General features: G+C 43.5%; 1 protein-coding gene across 1 annotated transcript; it reads left to right on the top strand.

Annotated features, from left to right (window-relative positions):
• The first annotated feature begins 956 nt into the window (after positions 1-956).
• On the top strand, positions 957-6029 carry ohgt (E3 ubiquitin ligase component cereblon). Its single transcript, XM_037430911.2, has one exon. The coding sequence runs from the start codon at positions 1071-1073 to the stop codon at positions 2292-2294; it is 1224 nt and encodes a 407-aa protein (XP_037286808.2). The 5' UTR covers positions 957-1070; the 3' UTR covers positions 2295-6029.
• The last annotated feature ends 6196 nt before the right edge of the window (positions 6030-12225 follow it).

The following is a 12225-nucleotide window of genomic DNA, read 5'->3' as shown; positions in this document are numbered from 1 at the left end:
TGTTGGTTGCTGCGTAGTTGGACGAAGCACGCTTGGGGTAGTCTCCGAAGAATCCTCGTGTTCGTCTTGATCAGGCATCACACAGGCAGCCAAGGAACGTCCGCTGCGTAGAATCGTCGTGGTGTTGACTGTGGGAAGACCCGCACTCTCCACCAAAATGTTACGGGGAGAAGGCGTCTGAAAAATGCCTTTACTTTTGGTAAACAGGCAGGCATACAATATGGAGCCCGGTCTGCACGAGCTCGCGCTAAACATCGTCCTCTTTTCTAGAATGTTCATTTGTGGCGCCCCGTAGCAATATATATATATATATATATATATATATATATATATATATATATATATATATATATATATATATATATATATATATATATATATATATATATATATATATATATATATATATATATATATATATATATATATATATATATATTACTTTCGTGAGCGAGGATGTTAATATCTACTAAAATTTAACATACCCTTTGCGGGTGCTCTTCCCCATAACCAGCAAATCATTATATCATTCTCTATCTATTCACTGAAATTCGAAATATATCGGTATTTGTTGACAAACACTGTAAAAGTCTTTCTCTGTGCCAAACAAGCCTTGCTATTTTTGTTTATTTTATTTTTCTACTCCACGTTGTGAGTGAAAGGGAAATAATTGTTGGTCGAAACGTAAATTTTAAGTGAACTTTCCTGGAAAGTGGCAGCCGAATGTTTTTCGGCTCGAAAACAAAGCACGAAGATGCTCACAAATGATTCCGCGCCTTTTAACAGACGAAAACGCCGTTCGGTTTGAGCACGGGGCATGAAACGCACTTGGCAAAACGCAAGTGCGCGCGCCGCACCAAAGACACCTTTGGCCACACGCACACCTGCGGTCGCTGCGCCATCTGTAGAAGAAGTAGCAAAACATTTACTGTACTCTCGTTATCGGTGCGCCTGGAGGCATCATAACAAACATGGCGCCGTTCGTTTTCTGAGTATGCTGTGAAAGGCTGCGCACAAGCGTCATAGCGAGCTAAAACAAAAAGTTCCTGGTGTGGCAGCGTGGCGAACCGATGGCCGATGACATAATACACCTTGTTCCAAGGGCTGAAGACGCTGACGAGGAGGAGGACTCTGCGTCGGCCTCCGACATGGACGTCTCCTATGACACCTCGCTGCCAGCACAGCACACTTACCTCGGTAACGATATGGAAGACCTCACAGGCAGGACTGTCTTCGAAGAAGACAGCCTGCAAACGATACCTCTACTAACATCTCACGACGTGACACTGGTGCCAGGCCAGGTGTTGCCGCTTCAGATATTTCGCCCCCTGGAGATAGCCATGATGCACAGGATCATAGAAAACGACCGCACGTTTGGTATCGTTGGCGAAAGCTCGATGGCGTCTTCACTGCAGGCGCACGGCACTACTGCCGAAATACGGTCCTACAAAGTGGAAATGGACGAGCTGTCAGGCGTAACGACACTTGTAGTGAAAGCCGAAGGGCGGCAGAGGTTCCGCATTGTGAGCTCTTGGACCAGAATGGACGGCATTCTCATGGCTAGCATTAAAATACTTCCCGACAAGCCTGCCGCAGACGTCGGGGAAGTCGCTAGACTCCCAAGCCTATCGAGACTTAAGGGCCGCTCAACGTTTCGGTACTCTCCGAGCGACCGCCACAAGGACCCCTACGGCTTTGCCCACATGACGGCCTGGCCATCTTGGGTGTACCGACAGTACGACGCCAACCTACTGGTTTCAAAAATAGAGACGGAACTGCGCGAGTGGACTGATAATTTTGCCACTTTGAGCCTGCCGCGCGACCCGTGTCGCTTTTCTTACTGGGTTGCGAGCAATCTTCTGCTGGACGACAAGCTGCGCCTGGAAATGTTGTCCTACGACAACCCTGTACAGCGGCTGCGGTGTGAATTGGCCATTCTTCGCGACTGCCGAGTGCTGACGTGCAAGGAGTGCAACCAAAAGATGGCCGACAGGAGCGATGTGTTCAGCATGTCTCAGAGCGGACCGCAGGGTGCCTACGTGAATCCTCATGGATACGTGCACGAAATGATAACTGTGCGCAAAGCCATTGGCATATACCTCTTTGGTCGACCGAGCACCCTGTACAGCTGGTTCCCGGGTTACGCATGGACAATCCTGCAGTGCGCTGGTTGCCACTGCCATGTTGGATGGAAGTTCACTGCCTCCAACAAGCAACTCTTACCAAAGAAATTTTGGGGCTTGTGCAGAGCTGCAATAAGGCCGGCATTGCAGACTGAAAGGCGTTCATCTTAGGAAGTATGCGGATGCATTGTGGGAACCTTGACATAAGCAAGCCTAGTCATGCGCTGAAGTTACCTTCGAGAGCCCGAACTTGTCACCATTTCCATGGGAGGAGCAAAATCTGGACAACCGAGTTCTCACCCTATGACACAAGCAGAAAAACATTTCAGGTTAACTTTCATGTGACTCCTCCATGTGGCATTTGCGTACCACCTGACTGATGGGAGTTGACATTTGTCGGGCTATGTAAGGTTCTGTGATGTAGTTTGACGCAATAGCTCAGTGCTTGTATCCCAAGGTGACCAATACTGCTGCATTCGGCATTTGCTTTAATTTGAATGGCCTGTTTGTCTGCCTAATTATTTTTTTTTTCTCCTCATGCAGCGAAACTCCGATATACCCACTACTGAATAAAATGTGCCATTTTTCAATGGAATGTATTGAAACTAGAACCATGTGATTATTTTTAAGGAATAAATGAACCAAATAATAAATAAAGTTTTTCTATTATTGATATTTGGCTACGGATGTGGCATTGGTGCTTGAAAGTGTTCTAAGTTACGTTTAATTTAATGGTAGCACATTTTTTGTGTGTTTTGACATCGACATTTGTGTGTGGCCCTCATTTTATTGCGTCATTCAGCCAGCAATTGCATAATGCTGGCTGTGAAAAACATGCATAGTTTTTTCCCGTGGAAGCAAACCTTTGATCCATTTGGAAGTGCAGTATGTGTCATAGACAGCATTTGCAAGGTGCTCCTTTCATTAAAATTATCATGTGCTACACTTCAGAATTTGGAGTAATGTGCAGAAGCTTACTAGGAATTGGCAAGCGTCATGACATACCTCTACTCAATGCAATAGCGTTTACTGTAAATCGTTCTCATACTTGTAGTCTTGTGCATACAGCTTTCCATACTTTTTCTTACTTGCATAGCCTATAGTGCATAGACATAATTGTGAAAACAGCTACATTTCAGTAGGCAGGGTGTGACATCAGTGCCGGAGGCTTGTCGAGCCGGGCATGGCTTAACGCGTTTGCAACAACTAACATGGTGTCCTCATAGCAGTTTATTGCCAATTTACATGCGTGTGAGCAACATTTCTGTTTTGGAAATCTGTGGGTTTAAGATAAGCTTTCTCTGAATTGATGTGCCCAGTAAACTGTTCACTTCAGAATATCGAAGTGTTACAGCTGTCATGTTACCATCTGATATGTGAATACCTGCTATGAAGAAAATTATGCATAGGCCATCTACAAGTTACTTGTTTATGGTCTGTACATGCCTGCAGATCTCCCTTTCTTTCTTTTTTTTTTCAAGACTGGAACCACAATTCGTTTCCATTCATTTTTTACCTGGAAAAGCGAAATGTGTTCTGCAACATGAGTATGTACCAGTCTGCCTCATTGTGAAAGGTTTCCCGTATTGGCCTCCTCTTAGAGTGTACTCCATGTCATATTTATTGACGACATTAAACTATGACTCGATTTGTTGAAATTTGCCTACAGCCTCACCGAAATGAGGCCACATTGTGCACATGTGGAAAACTTCTATATATTTTTATAACTAAAATCACAGTGCCTTTTGTTCTTATTGGAGTGCATGAAATTAAAACATTGCAATGTTGTGCTTTGTGTAGCTTTGTTACACTCATACATTCTCGTGTAAGGCATGCAAGTAGGCTTCATAGTATTTTGCGTCTTGAGAAGACCTTTCTTTGCCTTTGAAGTAACGCCTTTAACATGCAAAACCCTTAGTTAGCAATAATGTATCAGAGATCTAACAAGCAGTGAGGCTTACATGCATGTGTGGCATTGTGATTGCCAGAAAGTTGAGGGGCCATCGAAAATTCCCAGGTCATGCTGCTATAGAAATACATGGGATAGTGGCCTGGGAACTTTTAATGGCCCCTGTACATGTGTTCACCTAGGTGCATTAATATGTGGTGGCGTTTATGATGACGTCAGTATGGGCAGTGGTCAAATATTGTTGCCACCAAATTCGCTCCCAGTTCAGTATCTACACATCACTATTTCCCCTTCATCAGAGTCCTGCCTATCGGTGATTGCATTGTTCTTCAGTCGGACTTACCTGAAAATACTATTAGTGTGCTGCCTGTATGCTTATTTGTTGCAGTCACTACTGCAAAGAACCAGTTTTTTTCTGGGAACATAAGAGGTAGGCATGGAACAAGGTGAAATTGCTTGGTGATGGGGAAATGCACAAATAGCATGTTCAAACTTTCACTGTAGACTTGTGTGTGAAATGTCTGGCCTTCTGTCCTATGCCCAAGGACACTATCTTTGTTTGTTTAAGGCGCAGGCACTGGAGGACATTGGGAACATTGTGACATAACACGTCGGATCAGTCGACAATGCTGTCAGTGAATGTGCATGCCAAATATTTTTCGCGAGCAGCATGAAGCAACATTCTCATTAGAAAGATTATCATTCTTAACTTCAACCTTCAAACAGGTCTATTATGCCCTACTTGTCACATCATAGCCCCACAGGGCTCGTAATTTTCTTGAGCTAAACTTGGACAGGTGCATGCCTCTTGAATGTTCTAACAAATGCAGAAGCCGCAGTTGTGCATTGTAGTTGTCGCTGTAGTCCACTACCCCTGTCATAACGCCCTTGTTACTCTTGGGCACCTTTCATTTGATGGCACGCTTGCAATCTTTACTAAATACCATAAGTTCACCATAGAAAAAGAAAGCTAGACACAAGATTTCTTTATTTAACATTCTGCTGAGGGAAAGCATAATGTTGACCTTAAATGAAAGAAGTAAACATGACTCCCTAAATATGTATTGTCTTACTATTGAGTCTCCGGAAAAAATACCTGTGGTAACGTAGATAGAAAGAAAGGCACCACGCGTTTTATGTGTTCTCAGCTTTGAAAAGTAGGTGAATGCCCCTTTGGGTACATGTAATCAATACATACAATTACCCTCATTTGTGTGGTTTACAGAAAGTCTCCTATGCCAAGCTGACTTTCATGCGATTCTGACATTCTGTTTCTAACCCACTGAACTTGGCAGGACAACTCAACTTGCTGTATCAGTACCAGGGCGTGTGCATCTGAATTCCAGAGCAGTTTATGTGGTTGCTCATGCCTATGGGACTTATAATAGGACATGCATAATGACAAGCCATGATTTTTAATTTTTTGTTATTTTCATCTTGCTGTCTATTCTGTGCTTTTTCCTTGTCATATACAGATAATGTGTGTTTAATGTAAACAAACCTGTTGCTTCTTGCAGAATTTTGCCTCTGTAGAAAAGCCTTTAGTTGGTACACTGGGTTGCAACAACTTAGCTAATCCATAATTTAATCCTATGTGTGTGTGCATTTCTGTTGCCCAAATACTGTATCTTCTTTGTAGAGGGTATGCATGGTGTGTGTGACTAGAGCATTAGTTGTGGCTTGGCCACATAAGATTCTACTGTTTATGATATTACCTTGTATTAGCGCGGCACAAATAAAAAGTAAAAGACGACACGAACGTCAAGAAATACTGGCGCAAATAGCGCCAATCAGCGGCTACCTCTCTAGACGTCTGTGTCGTCTTTTGCTTTTTTTTCCCTTTTATATGGGCCGCACTAATACAAACTAAGTTCATGGATAACATACTTGCCTGAGCCACAACACTTCTGTCTATGACAGTTCAAGCAAGACAGTAGTTTATGGAAAGAGGGAGGTTTGAATTGAAAAAGTCGAACATAAAATGTTGCCGGATTGAATGTTTCGCCTGGAGAACTTGTCTTTATGAGAGCCTCAGGCCCTCTTGTCAACACATTTCTTGTTTAATGACTTATTGCTGTCTATGCATGTATGACGTATTACTAATGCACTAAGAAGGGAATGAGTAAGAACATAGAACATAGCCTGAGGTGGAGGGCTGCTCAGCCATGATGGTCATAAGGGAAACACGCACAAATCTACCTTTTCTCTGCCGTCATCAGGGCACCTTTCACCCCAGAATGTGCTAAACCAACATGCCAAGTTTTTATCCTAATGAGATAGAGCAGAAACAGCACAGCTTTGAATGGGCTGTGCCTCCTTTAATTAGTTGTTAGCTATAGCAGAATCGTATGGTGGTATTATACACAATGACAACCAAGCAGTAGACATGTAGTATAGAAATGTAGCTTTTGATGCTCTGTACAGATTTTTTTTTTACTCCAATGGACTTAAGAGCTGCACTGCTTCCAGTGCAGCTGTTAACTAGTGGGTGTTCAATGGTTTCAGTTTTCAATAGTTTCCAATGGTTGCTCTGTTAATGCAGCCTTTGAGAAATGGAAGATGAATATTCAAGGAAAGTATGAACTGTGAGACGTGGCATGTGGTCACAGCTGTGTGCTCTTTGGCGCGTTAAGTCCTTGTGGTCATAATGGCTGAGTCACAAGATGGTACAACTTGAATTCTTCATTAAAGGCAAAAATAAAAACAGCTGTTGTATTGACATTCTGAGAAATTCCCACCTGTACGACTTTATACCTTCTACCATTTCAGTGGTCTTGCAATGTCATACTTCACAAAACATTGACACTGAATTGGTAGGTCTCATCTTCAATGTAAATCTATTTTTTTTAGCAGTGCGTCGCCAAAAAAATTGAGTGTACATCAATACAAATTAGTCACAAAACCATGTGCTTCCTGCAATGAGAGTTGATAAACTGACACCTTCCTTCCAGTCATATCTTGAATGGCAAGAAGCCTAAACTCATTAACCACAACTTTTAAACGGGGTGCCTTCATTAGAAATGAGAGACAAGATTGTACGCTAGCTCACTTGAATTATGGTCACTAACTTTTAAAACCTGTCGAACCGGCTGTATGCTGTCAAGTGTGCCATGTCACCTGTGTTTCATTTCATCATAATATGCATATTGTGACTAGCCACATGGGAGCAACTACAGTGAGGAAGAAAGTAATACATACACTCATTTGCATGTAGGCCTCTCCTTTGCTAAATAAGTGCTTTTCACCATGTACCAGTGTGCTTTATTAAAGAAGTAGTATTTCCTGCTTTTGTGTTAAAAGTTTTCCCACAACTGTAGCTGCAATATTATCTATGATATTGTGCTTTGCGCTTGCTTGTGAAATAATGAAAGTAGCATAGAAGTTTTTCCAGCCAAGTTTCTCCAAAGATTGTGTCAGAAGTGTGCAGCCATATATTCAAGTTCTGGTAGTCCTATAGATACTTGCTGAAGACAAAATGATTTGCGTGTCGTGGCATTACTACCCTGAATATTAATGGTAGTGTGGTATTGCTGTGCTCTCCTGTGGCAACAGTCGTGCATGACTGGGCTTAAATTATGCAATAAAGTGTGGTGTTTCAGGTAAACGCGAGGCTGCAGATGCTGAAACTCATGATTTAGCTGGGCTTTATTTTATTTTTGGACAATTTTTTTTTCCTCTGTGGGAGGCAGCATTTCTTAAATTCACTTGAGTGGGGTAGAGGGGGATTGCATTGAATATGGCAGGTGGCTGTGGCCACAGGTGCATTGTGCCAGGTATTTCGATGTGCTAAGTGGGTGGAGAGGGGGCAGATGCCCAATTTTGATATAACATCTATGGGTGCCAGGTCAAAAAAATGCTTCATGCTTTGATTCTACTCATACCTAGGTATACGGTCTCCCTATTGTTGTCTACCGAACTATGCATCTTCATTAACCATAGGCACCCATGCCTTAATCTGCCTCGAAATATTAACGTAGAATATTGCTGTTCTCAACTTCATGTTCTTAGAACACCTTCTATCTTAGGCTATAATATAATAAACCATGTTATCCATGATTTCAATGTAAAGAAGGTTCACTGTGCTGCCCCAAAAGATGACTGAAGCGATAAATCGAAACTTTTACTGGGGCCTGCATTGATATGATTGAGTTGCACGCAGTTTTTGTGAACACTTATCTCACATTACCCAAGCGTGTTGGACCTGCGTCTTTTTTCAAGTTCACACCTGATGTTTGGGCGCTGTTAAAGGGGCCCTGCAACACTTTTTGAAATGGTCAAAAAACGCTGACGATCGGTAGTAGACGCTCCCGACAATGCCGCCGGTCGGTAGTAGAGGCTCCCGACAACACGCGTGCCAAATGTTGTAATGGAGCACGCCGCCTGGAATTCACAATAAATTATCAAAGTCGGCTCAAAATAACTCTCTCTTCTCTCGACAAATCACGGAATTATGCCCAGTAAGTCCATCTATCAGCCATTGGCTGAAATGAACATGGTGCGCTCGGTTGTTACAGAAGTCGCCGCGAGATGCCGTCACTTGTCCACGCGTGCGCGCGCGATCGTGTTAAAAAGTTGCGTAATCGAAGAAAAAAAAGCTAAAAAATGCTCAAGGTCACGAGGCGTGAGTGACGTTTTTTGTTTGCTCCTCCCATCTCTCCTTCCTCAGCTTCCAGCGCTTTTGTCGGGACGAGAGAAGAGAGAATGTGATAGTAGCGGGTGACAAATCTTTGTTTGTAAACTCGGCTCGCACTGGACGGATTCTGAAAATTTTGTGGCATTTAATTTGTGAGGCTATACGCTTTTCTAGCGAATTAATTCCATGGTTACTCAAAAAAGGTGTTTCAGGGCCCCTTTAAGAGGGCTTCTTTGCCAGGGCGGCAAACAAGTAGTGGTCACTGGATAGATGTCTGGTTAATGCAAGTTGACTTTTTCTTTAACAGCAAACCTGTTTGGCGAAACGTTTCTTGTCCAAAAAACGAAAAATAGCTATGATGATCACGAAAAGGTGTTCGTCACAGAAATTTTGCAAACTTCACTAGCCACTGCTGGTCTATTAAAAATGAAGAAAACAGTTTGCAACAGGCTGCAAGGCGATGGCTCAACTTCATCCTCTTAGTACTCTTCTGAGAGCTTGCCTCTCAGTACGAGAGCGCTAATTTGTCCAGCATGGGATGCAATCACTCGAATGGGATATATGATGAGTACGAAGAGAGAGTTAGAAAGAGAGAGATAGAAATTTAGGAGTAGAGCAGGGGTGGATCCAGCCACTCATTTTAGGGGGGGGGGGGGGGGGGGAGGTCACCTAAACTAACGCCGTAGAGGGGGAAGCGGCCATGACTTTTTTTTGTTTTTACTAGCAGAAAAGCCACTTCATAGCACAAATACTGTTAATGTGTGATCACAGTGGTTTAATTCACTCACTTGTCTTAATTAATTGGTGATAGGTGGTGGACTACGAGCACTGAATTGATGGGGAAGGGCACTGAGAAATGTTTTGGGGGGGGGGAGCGATCGCCCCTACCGCCCCCTCACCGAATCTACCAATAGTCATCATCATCATCAGCCTGACTACGTCCACTGCAGGACAAAGGCCTCTCCCATGTTTCGCCAGTTAACTCGGTCCTGTGCTTGCTGCTGCCAATTTATACCCGCAAACTTCTTAATCTCATCTGCCCACCTAACCTTCTGTCTCCCCCTAACCCGCTTGCCCTCTCTGGGAAACCAGTTAGTCACCCTTAATGACCAGCGGTTATCCTGTCTACGCGCTACATGCCCGGCCCACGTCCATTTCCTCTTCTTTATTTCAACTATGATATCCTTAACCCCCGTTTGTCCCCTAATCCACTCTGCTCTTTTCTTGTCTCTTAAGGTTACACCTACCATTTTTCTTTCCATTGCTCGATGTGTCGTCCTCAATTTAAGCTGAACCCTCTTTGTAAGTCTCCAGGTTTCTGCTCCGTAGCTAAGTACCAGCAAGATACAGCTGTTATATACCTTCCTCTTGAGGGATAGTGGCAATCTACCTGCCACGATATGAGAGTGCTTGCCAAATGTGCTTCACCCCATTCTTATTCTTCTAGTTACTTCAATCTCGTGGTTCGGCTCCACGGTTATTACCTGTGCTAAGTAGACATAGTCTTTTAGAACTTGAAGTGCACTATTGCCTATCTCGAAGCGCTGCTTTATTCCGAGGTTGTTGTACATTACTTTCGTTTTCTGCAGATTAATTTTAATATCCATCTTTCTGCTCTCCTTGTCTACCTCCATAATCATGAGTTGCAATTCGTCCCCTGAGTTACTGAGCAATGCAATGTCATCGGCGAAGAGCAGGTTACTAAGGTACTCTCCATTGACTCTTATACCTAACTGTTCCCATTCTAGGCACCTGAAAACCTCCTGTAAGCACCCGTTAAATAGCATTGGGGAGATCATGTATCCTCCTGCCTTACACCCTTCTTGATTGGTATTCTGTTGCTTTCTTTATGAAGCACTATAGTAGCAGTTGATCCCCTGGACATTTTTTTTTTTCAGGATGTTTATATATACTTCATCGACACCCTGATTTCGCAGTGTCTGCATGACTGCTGATATTTCTACTGAATCAAACGCCTTCTCGTAATCTATGAAGGCTCTGTATAGTGGTTGCCTATATTCTGAGCATTTCTCTATTACCTGATTGATAGTATGAGTGTGGTCGATTGTTGAGTAGCCTGTTCGAAATCCTGCTTCTTCCTTTGGTTGATTGAATTCTAATGTTTTCTCAACTCTCTTAGCAATTACCTTTGTAAATAGCTTGTATACTACGGAAAGCAAGCTGATCGGCCTGTAGTTCTTCTAGTCCTTGTCATGTCGTTTCTTATGTATTAATAGAGAGGCATAAAGTATAAAAAGACGTGAAAATAGACGGAGAGAAAAATAAATAGAAAGCGATAAAGAAATAGGTAAAAAATCACAGTATATCCATGGAGTGAATGCTGATGAGTGGAGCGAAGCATCCGTGCGTCCGTCTGTCCTCCCAACCATCCGCACCTGCTGAGTGAGTCAGCGAACTAGGTGGTCACGAAGCACGACGAGCTAGGAGGGACTAACTCACGGCTTAAGGAGTCTGCCCCTAAAAACAACTACAAAAAAAAAACGCTGCATATCTACGGAGGGCATGATGATGAGTGGGGCGAAGCTTCCGTCCGTTCGTGCGTCCGTCTATGAAACCGTCCGTGCGTCCACCTTTGCGTGCATCCGTCCGTCTGTGCGTTCATCTGTGCGTCCGTTCCTGTGTTCGTCCGTGCGTCCGTCCTTCCATTCGGCATACTAAGTACCGCCATCCAGCGGACATTTCAAGGACTAAATGAGACGTGGCACTCGCGTACTTTCTCATGGCCTGCGCTTCGTGTCTTTTTCCCACCTTTCACCGCCTCAGGCTAGTTATATACTACTGCGATCTAACCCTCGCTAAACATTGCTAAAACCAAGGAGGTTACGCCCAGCGAATTTAACGTGACGATTTTTCCTGGTCGGGTAGTGCTCAAAGTGCGTTCTTGTGATACCAGTTTTTTTTTTTTTTAGCACGAAATGCAAGGCAAATTTTATTGGAGATTAAGTCAGCAATACTCGTTTCTGTAGGTTATTTTACCAGAAACAACTATCTTTTTATTGATGATTAACGTGCACCTGTTTCCTCCTCAATTGAAAAGCGTGCGTGCGTGCCGCTCCTCTACAGTCCGGCCGAGGAGGTGGCTACCTACTACTACGACGACAATTAGATATATCGCAGACGCACGAACCTCGGCATAGGGAGCTTCGCCCCCAAAATTCGGCATATCCCACGTACCTTGAGGATCGATGTTATGCGAAGAATACGGATGGAAGGTGGCTGTGTTGTAAACCAGAAGCAGAAGAGCGCTGGTGCTCGCAAGGATGGTAGCCCCGCACACTGCTACATAAATCAACTTCAGCGATTGGTGCTTTTAACTACAAATAACGTTAACCCGACGTGGCAGCTGTATCATGGAAGTACATATGTACTGTTTATATAATTAGATGGTCAGCACTGCAACCACTATCGACGTTTGGTGGCTGACTTCACCAACTGTGATAACTACAATTGCGTAGAAACTATTGAGCATGTCTTGTGCCATTGCCCCGACTTTGAAGATCGCCGGACTCTTCAGTGTGCCTTAAGGAGAGTGGATGAAC

The sequence above is a fragment of the Rhipicephalus microplus genome, chromosome 2 (assembly GCF_043290135.1).
Source record: "Rhipicephalus microplus isolate Deutch F79 chromosome 2, USDA_Rmic, whole genome shotgun sequence".
Lineage (NCBI taxonomy): Eukaryota > Metazoa > Arthropoda > Arachnida > Ixodida > Ixodidae > Rhipicephalus > Rhipicephalus microplus.
This window is presented reverse-complemented; position numbering and strand designations above follow the sequence as displayed.